Source organism: Microchirus variegatus (assembly GCF_963457635.1).
Source record: "Microchirus variegatus genome assembly, chromosome: 4".
NCBI lineage: Eukaryota > Metazoa > Chordata > Actinopteri > Pleuronectiformes > Soleidae > Microchirus > Microchirus variegatus.
This window is the reverse complement of record NC_139805.1, coordinates 35,850,007-35,862,427: the sequence shown is the minus strand read 5'-3', so window position 1 is coordinate 35,862,427 and position 12,421 is coordinate 35,850,007. Positions and strand designations below refer to the sequence as shown.

General features: G+C 48.0%; 1 protein-coding gene across 1 annotated transcript; it reads left to right on the top strand.

Annotated features, from left to right (window-relative positions):
• Window positions 1-1,216: 1,216 nt before the first annotated feature.
• LOC310926223 (leucine-rich repeat-containing protein 24-like) lies at window positions 1,217-7,805 on the top strand (the record flags this gene model as incomplete). Its single annotated transcript, XM_083888321.1, has 7 exons — window positions 1,217-1,396; window positions 1,555-1,641; window positions 2,502-2,693; window positions 4,125-4,293; window positions 4,371-4,633; window positions 5,282-5,854; window positions 7,371-7,805. The coding sequence occupies 7 exons, from the start codon at window positions 1,217-1,219 to the stop codon at window positions 7,803-7,805; spliced, it is 1,899 nt and encodes a 632-aa protein (XP_083744447.1).
• Window positions 7,806-12,421: the final 4,616 nt, after the last annotated feature.

Genomic DNA, 12,421 nt, shown 5'->3' with positions numbered 1-12,421 from the left:
CTCCTCCTCTGTCCTCCTCCTCCGTCCTCCTCTGTCCTCCTCCGTCCTTCTCTGTCATCCTCTTCTGTCCTCCGTCCTCTGTCCTCCTCCGTCCTCCTCCCTCCTCTTCTGTCTTCCTCCTCCGTCCTCCTCTGTCCTCCTCCGTCCTCCTCTGTCCTCCTCTGTCCTCCTCCATCCTCCTCCTCCATCCTCCTCTGTCCTCCTCCATCCTCCTCCTCCGTACTCCTCCCTCCTCTTCTGTCCTCCTCTGTCTTCCTCCGTCCTCCTCCTCCTCCTCTGTCCTCTTCTGTCCTCCTCTGTCCTCCTCCCTCCTCTTCTGTCCTCCTCCTCTGTCTTCCTCCATTCTCCTCCATCCTCCTCCTGTCCTCCTCCCTCCTCCTCTGTCCCCCTCCGCCGTCCTCCTTTGTCCTCCTCCTCCGTCCTCCTCTATCCTCCTTTGTCCTCCTCTATCCTCCTCCGTCCTCCTCCTTTATCCTCCTTTTTCCTCCACCTCCGTCCTCCTCCTCTATCCTCCTCTATCCTCCTTTTCCTCCACCTCCGTCCTCCTCCTCTATCCTCCTCCTTTTTCCTCCACCTCCGTCCTCCTCCTCTATTCTCCTCTGTCCTCCTCCTCTATTCTCCTCTGTCCTCCTCCTCTATCCTCCTCCTCCGTCCTCCTCTGTCCTCCTCCGTCCTCCTCCTCCGTCCCTCTCTGTCCTCCTCCTCTATCCTCCTTTGTCCTCCTCCTCTGTCCTCCATCCTCCGTCCTCCTCCTCTGTCTTCCGTCCTCCTCTGTCCTCCATCCTCCTCTGTCCTCCGTTCTCTGTCCTCGTCCCCTGTCCTCGTCCCCTGTCCTCCTCCGTCCTCCTCTGTCCTCCATCCTCCTCCTCTGTCCTCCCCTGTCCTCTGTCCTCCTCCTCTATCCTCCTTTGTCCTCCTCTGTCTTCCGTCCTCCTCCCTCCTCCTCTGTCTTCCGTCCTCCTCTGTCCTCCATCATCCTCCTCCGTCCTCCTCTGTCCTCCATCCTCCTCCTCTGTCCTCCCCTGTTCTCTGTCCTCCTCCGTCATCCTCCTTTGTCCTCCTCCTCTGTCTTCCGTCCTCCTCCCTCCTCCTCTGTCCTCCATCCTCCCCTGTCCTCCGTCCTCCCGTGTCCTCCTCTGTCCTCCTCCTCTGTCCTCCTCCGTCCTCCTCCCTCCTCCTCCGTCCTCCTCTGTCCTCAGCAGCGTCTCTGGGCGTCATGGCTGCGTCGTGGCTGCGCCTCCTCGTCTCCACTCTGCTCCTGCTGTCCACCCTCGGCCCTCGCCTCGCCGCGGCGTCTCCCTCGTGTCCTCTCAGCTGCCGCTGCTACAGCCTCACGGTGGAGTGTGGATCCACCGGCCTGAGGGACGTCCCCAAACACGTCCCCGTGTCCACACAGGTCGGTCCATTCAAGACATTAGAGGGGAGCTCAAGTCATTTAAAGGGCTCTTTTTGAGTTGTTTTTATCGTCCATGTCCACGTTTTGTGTGGTTTTTTAGCTGTCGAGCAAAACAAAAATCTAAAATAAACCTGACCCGTCCTTGTCTCCTCATCCAGACCGTCTTCCTCCAGGACAATGTGATCGGTCAGATCCGTCGACAGGACCTCGCTCTGCTGAGGCATCTGCACTACCTGTACCTGCAGGTGAGGGACACACACACACACACACACGCACACACGCACACACACACACACACACACACACACACACACACACACACACACACACACACACACACACACACACACACACACACACACACACACACACACACACAGCCTTTGTTGTCATTTCCAGTTTAAACAAAAACAAACAAATCATCATGAATTTGTCGTTTATTTTCTCAAGTCATCAATGAGTTGTTGTTTTTTGTCCACAAAGAGTCAGTGAATGTTTAAAAATGTCTCTCTAACGTCTCGTTTTTGTCTGTTTTAATGATTTATTTCATACATGGAGCAAAGAAATGTTAGATTTTTATCGTATGGCTGCTACTTCTTATTGTGCCTTTTTTTATGATCTTTCAATTATTTTAATCTATTTTATTGTATTTCATTTAAAAAAAATGTTTATGATGTGTTTTATTTACTATGTACAGCACTTTGGTCCACTGTGGTTTGTTTAAAGTGCTTCACAAATAAAGTTGGATTGGAAGAAACCAGAAAATATTCACATTTAAGAAGCTAAAAAAAACAATCAAAAACCTAGTTTTAATTATTAAAAATGGTTGGAAATTAATGTTATAATCAATAAATAATCGATTAATTGTTGCAGCCCTATAAAAAGGGATGGATTTTATTAGGACTTTATTGATACTGATCCAAAAACACTGATTATTTGAACTTCTCTTTATGATATTTGGTGCTGAAGATGCTGGAGAGCAGTGAGACAGGAAGAGTGTTCTTCTAAACTACCACTAGGGGACATCTTCTTCTCTTTAAACGACAACATAGTGAAAAACACACAATAATAAGACGTGTGTGTGTGTGTTCACCTCCTCCTCCAGAACAACACCATCTCAGCGGTGGAGCCCGGCTCCTTCCAGAACCAGGGCCAGCTGTTGGAGCTGGCTCTGAACGGGAACCGGATCCACCTGGTGACGGCCGACATGTTCAAGGGACTGGAACACCTGCGCATCCTCTACCTGGCACGAAACGACATCACGCGGCTGCAGGACTTCACCTTCCGTGGGCTACAGGTGAGACTCCAGAGTCCCCGAGAGTCCAGAGTCCGCGAGAGTCCAGAGTCTGCGAGACTCCAGAGTCCACGAGACTCCCGTGTCCCAGAGAGTCCAGAGTCCGCGAGACTCCAGAGTCCACGAGACTCCAGTGTCCCAGAGAGTCCAGAGTCCACGAGACTCCAGAGTCCATGAGACTCCAGTGTCCCAGAGAGTCCACGTGACTCCAGTGTCCCCGAGAGTCCAGAGTCTGCGAGACTCCAGAGTCCGCGAGACTCCAGAGTCCGCGAGACTCCAGAGTCCACGAGACTCCAGTGTCCCAGAGAGTCCAGAGTCCGCGAGGCTCCAGAGTCCATGAGACTCCAGTGTCCCAGAGAGTCCACGAGAGTCCAGTGTCCCCGAGACTCCAGAGTCCACGAGACTCCGCGAGACTCCAGAGTCCACGAGACTCCAGTGTCCGTGAGACTCCAGAGTCCACGAGACTCCAGTGTCCGTGAGACTCCAGAGTCCGCGAGACTCCAGAGTCCGCGAGACTCCAGAGTCCACGAGACTCCAGTGTGTCAGAGAGTCCAGAGTCCACAAGACTCCAGTGTCCCCGAGAGTCCAGAGTCCCCGAGAGTCCAGAGTCCGCGAGACTCCAGAGTCCGCGAGACTCCAGTGTCCCCGAGAGTCCAGAGTCCGCGAGACTCCAGTGTCCCCGAGAGTCCAGAGTCCGCGAGACTCCGGAGTCCAGTCCAGGCGTAACACTAAAGAGACTAAACTGTTCACCTCAGGGTTAGGGTTAGAAATACCACCAATGTAGCTTTAAGAGGCTGCGCGATCTCCAAAATAGCATCGAAACGACTGCAGCAGCAGAAGACTCTGTAGATAGATATTCAAACATGTATATAAAAAATATAAAAACTCCACAGCATGAGAACTAGTGAAAGTACCGCAGGGCTTACGGTTTGTTGAGATGCATTCAAGAAACCTCGCAAATCTTCCGGATGTCGTCACGTCACCGCAAAGTGGGCGTGTCCCAGTTCAATTGCCACACAAATCGTCGCCTGGTTCTCATGCGGCCGACGTTTGCCCATTTTTTGAAGGCAATGGCGATTCTAGAGTCTGTAGGGGCCCTAAGCAAAAATTCCCAGGGGGCCCTTCCTTCCGACCAGTGTTCACCACCAATATGTTTTAAATAATCTGACACCAACGAACAATGTATGAGTTTTGTTTTTTTTCCTGAAATGAATGAAATAACATGGAAAACCTTGTATTTAAAAAGTATGTTAGAATATAAACGTAAAGAACAATAAACTGTAAACTGTAACCCCAACCCTAACCCTAACCCACACGAGAACGGTGGAGCTAAAATCCTGATTTAATTAGATCTCATTTTGAGGCTTTTTGTCCAAGTCGTTTCATATATCGATCATATATCAATAGATCTCACTCTCTGTGTCCACGCTGCAGCGTCTGCAGGAGCTGCATTTGCAGCACAACAGCATCGACATGATCGCGGACCAGGCCCTCGCCGGCCTGACGTCCCTGGCTCTGCTGGACCTGAGCCGCAACAACCTCCACACCATCGGGCCGGCGTCGCTGCGACCGCTCGTCAGCCTGCAGGTGCTGCGCATCACAGGTGAGGCGGCGTCTCTGATGTCGGCAGCCAGTGACCTCAGCGGTTCCAGCGTTGACTCCAGTGTGATTTTGCCGTAGATAACCCGTGGCGCTGCGACTGCGCCCTCCACTGGCTGAGGAGCTGGATCGACGAGGCGGGCCAGCGGCTGCTCAGCTCGGCAGAGCGTCGCCTGGTCTGCACCGAGCCGCCGCGCCTGTCTCACCTCAGCCTGGTGGAGGTTCCTCTCAACAGCTTGGTGTGCATCCCTCCACTGGTGCAGCTGGAGCCCAGGAGGCTGGCTGTTCGGCTGGGAGAGAGCCTCAGGGTGTCCTGCCATGCCTCTGGGTATCCTCGACCTCAGGTATCATGTGACCGAGACTTCCAGCTCTTAACTTCGGCAGATCGAGTTTTGTGGTTTTGTCTTTTACGTCCAAATCAATGTGCTGGGAAACTCCATGCAGAAAGGCCCTTGTTCCAACTGGGGCTCGAACCCGGGTCTTCTTGCTGCAAAGTCAAGAGCACTACGCCAACCGTGAAACAGTCCGGGACTCAACTAGCTAACGATTTAGACATCCATCCATCATCTACTGCTCTATCCCGGGGGTGCAATGCCAATAGTGCGAACCACTACGCCAACCGTGTGGCCCTATTTAGACGTGTCGAGATTAAACTTGAAATTTCAGTTGGAATATCATGTCCAGATTACAGTCCAGGGAAGGTACCTTAGGACAGGTACTGGGTTCGCTAAGAGAGACTTTACGTCCAACAACGTCTGAGACGGACTGTCGGGATTCTGTAGAGAGGTTGTCGAGACGAAATGTCCAGATTAAAGTCGACAAGTTGACTTTAATCTGATCTTCCAGCTTTATTCTAGAAATGTCGAGTTTAATCAGGACATACCGAGTTAAAAGCCGGTTTAACTCGATGTTTAACTCAACGTTTTTTGGACCAAACAAATAGACTAGATGCTACCGTCTGTAACCAAAGCTAAATCTGTGTTCTTCTGCAGGTGACCTGGAGAAAAGCCTCCCAGGGTAAAGCGGCCGTTTCCCCTCGAGGTCTTGTCCAGGACGTGGGTGCTGGAGGCGGAGGAGCCGGGGGCGGGACACAGGAGCCGTCACAGGAGAGCAAGGTCAGTCTGCAGAAGAACAACGGCGAGCGCTTCGACCCGGACACCGGCAGCGGCATGCTGTTCCTCAGCAACGTGACGGTGGCTCACGCCGGCTTCTACGAATGCGAAGCCTGGAATGCGGGCGGCGTGGCCCGGGTGACCTTCCAGCTCGCCATCAACTCGTCCACTTCCTCCTCGTCCATCTGGGCCTCGTGGTCCCAAGCGTCCTCGCCGTACTCGCCCGTGTGGCCGCGGCTGAGGAACCACGGCCCGGCTCCGGGCTCAGACGTGAGCCGGGAGCCGCTGTACGCTCTGGGCAGCATGGCCTTCAGCTCGCTGGGAGCCGCCACGCAGACCGCCATCGCTGTGGGCATCTCGCTGCTGGCTCTGACCGCGCTGCTGCTGGTCGCCATGATCTACAGCCGACACCACCAGCGAGATAAGGAGGCCGATGGAGCCGATGGAGAGAAGGTGAGTGTCTGTTCAAAGAGTACTGGATTGGCCACATGGAATCAGGGATTTTGGAGTTCTCAAACTTTAGTTTTGGGAAATGGTTCTTAGAGTTTTCTCCAGGTTCTCCGGGTTCCTTCCACAGTCCAAAAACAATATGGGGATTAGGTAAACTGGACACTCTGAATTCACCCTAGGTGTGAATGTGAGGGTGGATGTTTGACTGGTGATCTGTCCAGCACCCTGCGACCCTCATGTGGAGATAAAGCGGTAGAAGATGGATGATTGAAAAAATCGAATCACTTTTATCTGTCCGATATCCGATCCAGTGATTTTGACCAGAATCAGACCGATACCAATTACCATTTTGTCTTCACTGTCGTCATCTTCTTCTTGTGTTGGAGTCCGTACACTTTGCGAAAGCAAAGACGGACGGAGCCTTTAATCCGTACTTTGCGTCCATTTCGTCCGTCACTGTGCATGGGAGTTTACGATGAAGTTATCGGTTTGGATTCAGGATTGAGGATTAAAGACTGATTGTTCAAAATAGGGATGAGACGATACCACTTTTTCTGTGTCCGATACCGATATCACTAACTCGTGTATCGACCGCTACCGATATTACCGACAAATATTGTGCATGAGTCATTTCATGCGACATATATATATATATAAGTTTTTTTGGGATTCTATCGGATTTAACACTTTTATCTGTCCGATATCCGATCCCGTGATTTCGACCAGAATCAGACCGATACCAATTACCATCCCGAGTTCAAAACAACAACAAAAATTACTGACTAAAAATCCGATATTATCATATGAACTAATCTTGGTTTTAATCTGGATTAAGCCTTCAGTTATGTCTGGTTGTTATCAACATGTTATTGTGCCAGTGGGATTATTTTAATCCAAAACATAGGGATTATTGGTGATTAATGGACCGAGCATGAGATTGATATAAAAATATGACAACGTTTAAAGCACTGACATTATTAAACTGCATTTTTCTTATCCTCGGAAACTTAATAAATGTATACATGTATTTAATTTAGTTTATTCATAATTTTTATTGCAAATATTGTATATAATGAACAGTTTATAAACAATAAATAAATAGTTAAATTTGCCCCACAGCCACCAGGGGGCCCCCAAACTGCAACTTTAGACGCATATTTTATTATATTTTGGAGAATTAAAAGTACCTGTCTTTATTTGCATGTATTGGATGCATTCGTTATGCATATGTTTGCAGAGCTTGCAAGTGTTTGTGGAGTAATCAGAAAAAGTTAGGAATCTCTACCTCGAGTTTGAAAAAAATAGGGGCCCCCAAATAGTATCTCGCATAGGGCCCCCAAACAGCTAGAAACGGCCCTGCATAGAGGGTAAAAAGGAAATTGGTCAAATGTATGGAACCAAAAATTCGGCATAAATTTTCCACTGTTGGCCCAAATTATGTCTTTTATGAAAAACCCACATCAATCAACTTCTGTACAACACTAACACAGATGACCTTTGACCCCCCCCCCCCCCCCAGGAGGAGAGCATCCTGTACGTGAACGACTACTCTGACGGACCGACCACCTTCGCTCAGCTGGAGGAGTACCGCGACGAGCGCGGCCACGAGATGTACGTCCTGAACAGGGCCAAACCCGTGCTGCCGCCGGCTCCGCCCGCCGCCGTGTCCACCACCAACCTGGGCTGCTCGGCCGCCTCCGACACCTCCAGCCACAGCGTCTCCTCGTGCGCCGGCCAGACCCTGACCCCGACGCTGGTGCCCAACAAGCAGCAGCAGCAGCAGCAGCAGCAGCAGCAGCAGCAGCAGGGGGAGGTGGACATACGGACCATGAGGAGAATGGCGGGGGAGGGAGGGGAGGCGGAGCCTGTGATCACATCAGAGGGCGAAGGGCTGTTTCTAAACCACACGGGTCTGTTCATGGACTCTCAGATCGCCTACGAGATTCACTGCTGAAGAGCGCGACAGAGAGAGAGAGTCCATGTGTGTGTGTGTGTCATAAACACTGGTCCAGCAGTCGTCATGGAGACCAAAACCTGGTCCCAAAGAGGCACAACCTGACTCATGTCTGGATTGGAATTGAGGTTAAGGTTACACTGCAAAAACAGACTTTCAAATAAATACATTTTGGGCCCGTTTTTCCAAATTTTAAGACACATCAGAATGTGGCAGATTATTTAGTTTAAGACAAGAACATTTACGACAAATTAGGAATATTTTGGCTTATTTCCAGTAGGACTGTTTTACAGTGTAGGGGTAGATGCTCTACACTGCAAAAAATGATTTTCAAGAAAGTAAAATAAGACACATTTCTGAGAAATTGTTTTTAGTTTTTAATTTTGCTCCAGGAAAATAATCTTATTTTCAGGAAGGAAAAACAAAATACCAAGAAATTTAAGGTTTAAGATTTGTAGAGTCAGCTCAATCAAGAAAAGGAAGTATTGTTTTCTTAAATTTGGACCTGTTTCGTCTAGTTTTTTTTTTCTCCATTTGGGTCTGAAATTTTTTAAATTTTTTTAGCCAAGCAAAATTAGCTCCTTTGGCAGCATTTAAGAAAATTTACATCAAATTAAGAATACTTTGGCTTATTTCCAGTAGGGCTGTTTTACAGTGTAGGGGGAAAACGCTCTACACTGCAAAAAATTATTTTCAAGAAACTAAAATAAGACAAATTTCTGCAAAACAGTTTTTAGTTTGGTAAACAATTTTTGCTCCAGGAAAATAATCTTATTTTCAGTGGGGGAAAGAGATTGGTGTATGTATACAGATACCAAGAAATTATAAGGTTTAAGATTTGTAGAGTCAGCTTAATCAACAAAAGTTAGTATTATTTTCTTAAATTTGGACCTGTTTCAACTAGATTTTCCTCTCCATTTCAGTCTGAATTTTTTTTATTATTTTTTTTTTCAGTTTTCTAGCCAAGAAAAATTTGCTTAACTCAATTGGCAGATTCTTTCATGCAAGACAAGAAATTTTACATCAAATTAGAGAATATTTGGCAATTTTCTAGTATTGAAAATTCATTTTGGGGGTAAAATAAGTCAAATTTCTGAGCAAATATCAGCTTAATCAAGAAAAGTCAAGAAGAGTCAATTTGGTCTAGTTCTTGGCCTGTTCGTTCTTGTTTACGGCATATTTGGCTTATTTCTTACAAGGCTGTTTTTGCAGTGTATTCGGGGACGTCAATGCCGTGACATCCTGCGTCTTCTGAAATCTCAAAACTCAAACTCACAGAATCATCCATTCCTGTCGTCTTTGAAGGACAACGGACTTTCTACCAGACTCTCGCAGGGAGACGGTGGTTTACAAACCAGCTTTAAGTGAAATAGCACCAAGACTTCTTAGTGGACATACTGTGACACTGCATGTGCTGATGGGAGGTGGACTCAGTCAGAACATCTGGGTTTAGCAATTAAACAGCGGTGACATCACTTCCTGTACTGGAGCATGTGAGAACCCTTTATGTGCATTTTTGTACCTGCTGTTAATGTCTTCATTTTAACATGAACGCCGTTCAGTGACGGTGGAACTCTTTTTAAAATTATTTATTGACCTATTTATTCACTAATTTATTTATTTATCTATCTGTCAAAGGGATATTTTCACGCAGCGTCTTAAAGCTGCAGTAGGCAGGATTCATTCATTCATTTTCTTCTGCTTTATCCCACACATGAGGGGTTGTGGAAAAAGTCCATAAAATGAAGTCCAATTAACTTCTGCATGTTTTTGGACTGTGGACGGTCAGACCGGGTGGTTGTGAACCTGGACCTTCTTGCTGTGAGGCAACAGTGCGAGCCACTACTCCACCGAGAGGCATGAGGCAGGATCTCTGGACATTACTGGTTCCAGAAACAAAAATCTAAATCCTTTTTTTTGAGTTTGTGATGAGCGTCATGTTTTCTTGTTAGTTTTGTGGAAAATCCGTCATCGCTTGCCAAATTGTTCGCTGTTTGTCCGATATCTTATGGCCAAAGTATTTTAGTTTGGTTTCACACAGCGATACATATTGTGTGGCTTTTGTACAGCTCGCTTCCTCCTCCCCCCGTCCCGTACTTCTTAGAAGCTAACGTTGTCACCTGTTAATCCACATTGGGGCGGTCGGGAAAACTAGCTTAGGAAAAACTTAGGAAGTTGCAAACTTACAGATAAATCCACACTGATGAAAACGTGACCTCCTTGGAAATGCTAATAAAAACATGTCTCAGTGTCTCTGAAGGCCCTGGTATACTTCTGTGCACAGCTAGCACGGCTAGCATGGACCCAACGCACACGGATTGCATCATCGACGCGCAACAAGCAGATTTTGGAACCATGCACGGGGGCAGCACATTTGAGAACTGAACTCCGGTCCCACCGGTAGGTGGAGTATAAGCTCCGCTCAACCAAGCAGAAGAAGTAGTCGCCAAGGATAGCCATCCGAGCCTCGACCTGGCTGACACCTTGACCCCGACCAGACATGTCCGAGGGACCTGTAGCATCGTTATCTTCTTCTTTGGTCGGAATGCGTCCTATTCCCTGCATCCAGACTTGTACGGTCACCCAGATGGTGAAGTGGGATAGTACAGGACCCTCGCTCAGTGCACCGCGCAGTGCGCCGCCCAGCGTGACCAAAGCTTTAAGGCCCTGGTGCCCAAAACCGGTTGGGTTTGGTACAGTAGGGTACGTGTTATTTTTGCATTTCCATTAGAAATAGAACCAAAATAACTAGCCCCAGGTGTTCAATTCTTTGGCACCCTTCCTTTGGGGTGCAGAATGGTACGGTGCGGTCAGTACACCCACGACAGTCGGCTGATTGGACGAGAGAAAAACGTCCCTCCCTTGCAGCTGGTGTTTCAGCAGTCCATTCTCTTACACAGTTTGACGTCTTGTTGAGACAAACTTACAGTTGGGAGTTCGTCCAGTATAATTTCCAGGGGGAGGATGCGATACATTCTATGAATAGTAAAGCGCTCTTATTCTGAAGCAGCTCCTCACTCCGGCTGCCTCTGTTGTGCTTGTCATTCTGTCAGCGTTCATGTTCCTGCTTGTGCATTCTAGGTTGTTGGTTTTTTTTTGTGTGAAACGATACCTGAATCTGAACGCCTCACTCGTTCTGGCATCAGTTCTGAGTTGTTACCATTTAACCAGGTTGAGCAGATCATCATCACCAGGGACAGCGTCAAGGACAGGGTTTGTTTTTCCACATCGACATCGACAGCTCAAGTGTCCAACGTCGCGGTTTGAGTCAGTCCATTGTTTTCAGTTGTACAAAGGAAATAAACTTTGATTTTTTGGACGAAACCTTTGTTCGGGTCACGTTTCTGAGGCAACACAATGACTTCTATTGACAATGACAACGATTTAACAGCCATCAGCCATGGTCATAACCACCAAATATCCATTAATTCCATGACGACTGACCAGAAGCAGACGCCCGTGATGGCATTTTTACATGCTGCGGCACCGTTTACCAGTAAGCTCCGTTAGCTCCTTTAGTGCTGTTAGCGCGCCTACAGTCAAACTGGGGGAAAACGTTAACGTTGATGCCATTAATGCTGTTAACCGCGTTAACGTGTCCAGCGCTAATTTAACCCTTTATGCCACCATATTTAATAATGGGGGAATTCACCACATCACCACATCACTGTTTGCATCTCTTATGAAGGAGTAGAGAACATTCTGCACAATGAACTTGGCACGGTGAAGGCTTCAGCTGGGTGGGTGCCACCGCTCGTTTTGACTCTTGACGAACATGGACGCAAGCGTGTCTTGGGCTCGCCATCGTTAGCAATATCGATGAATAACACTTTACACGGTATTCTGGACTCTTTATGACAAAAGTGCTGTTAACAACTTGGCAGCGGTGGCAGCCATCTTGGAATCCCATGTCAAGGCTGGTCCAGTTTACTAAATTGGTAATCTGACTTGATGTGGTGTTCCTACAACGGGAAATTTTGATCCCCGAATGCAATTGGAAAGCAATTGGAATAGCTGCCTCTGCAATACGACTTCTGAGCTTCTTGGACAGAGGTTAACAGTCCTGAGAGGTACAAGAAAGCGATATATAAGTAGCTTTGGTCCGGGAGCCACTGAACAACCTCCACTACCTGTACCGGGTCAGAACTTCCCAGCCATCCACTGAGACATGGCTCGGGTTGACTCTCCACGGGCTTTCTCCAAGAATCGTTTACACTTAAAGGATTTAGCACAAGGATCTGGGCAAATTATGAGCCATTAGACATCAACGGTGGCTGGATTATTGGGCTGAAAATCATGTGGGACTCACTACACTCGAGAGCATTTAGCCTTGTTCATAATCATTACATGTAAGGAAGTTCCCACCCATTGCTGTGGTTTACAGTCTTTACAGTTTACAGTTCTTGTGGGCCCCAGGCAATAACCTGCTTTATCAACCCTGTTGCAATGCTTCTCCTGGAGCATTTCAAAGAAACCTGTACTGTCCTGGTGTAAAGTCTCTGTTTGTTTTTTGACTTTGGAAGCATGGTGGACTTTGCCTCATGCAACACCTCTTCACTCTGTCCTCCTTGTTTGTCGAACTCTCTGCCTCGCAGTGCTCAGCTTTGCTTCACAAC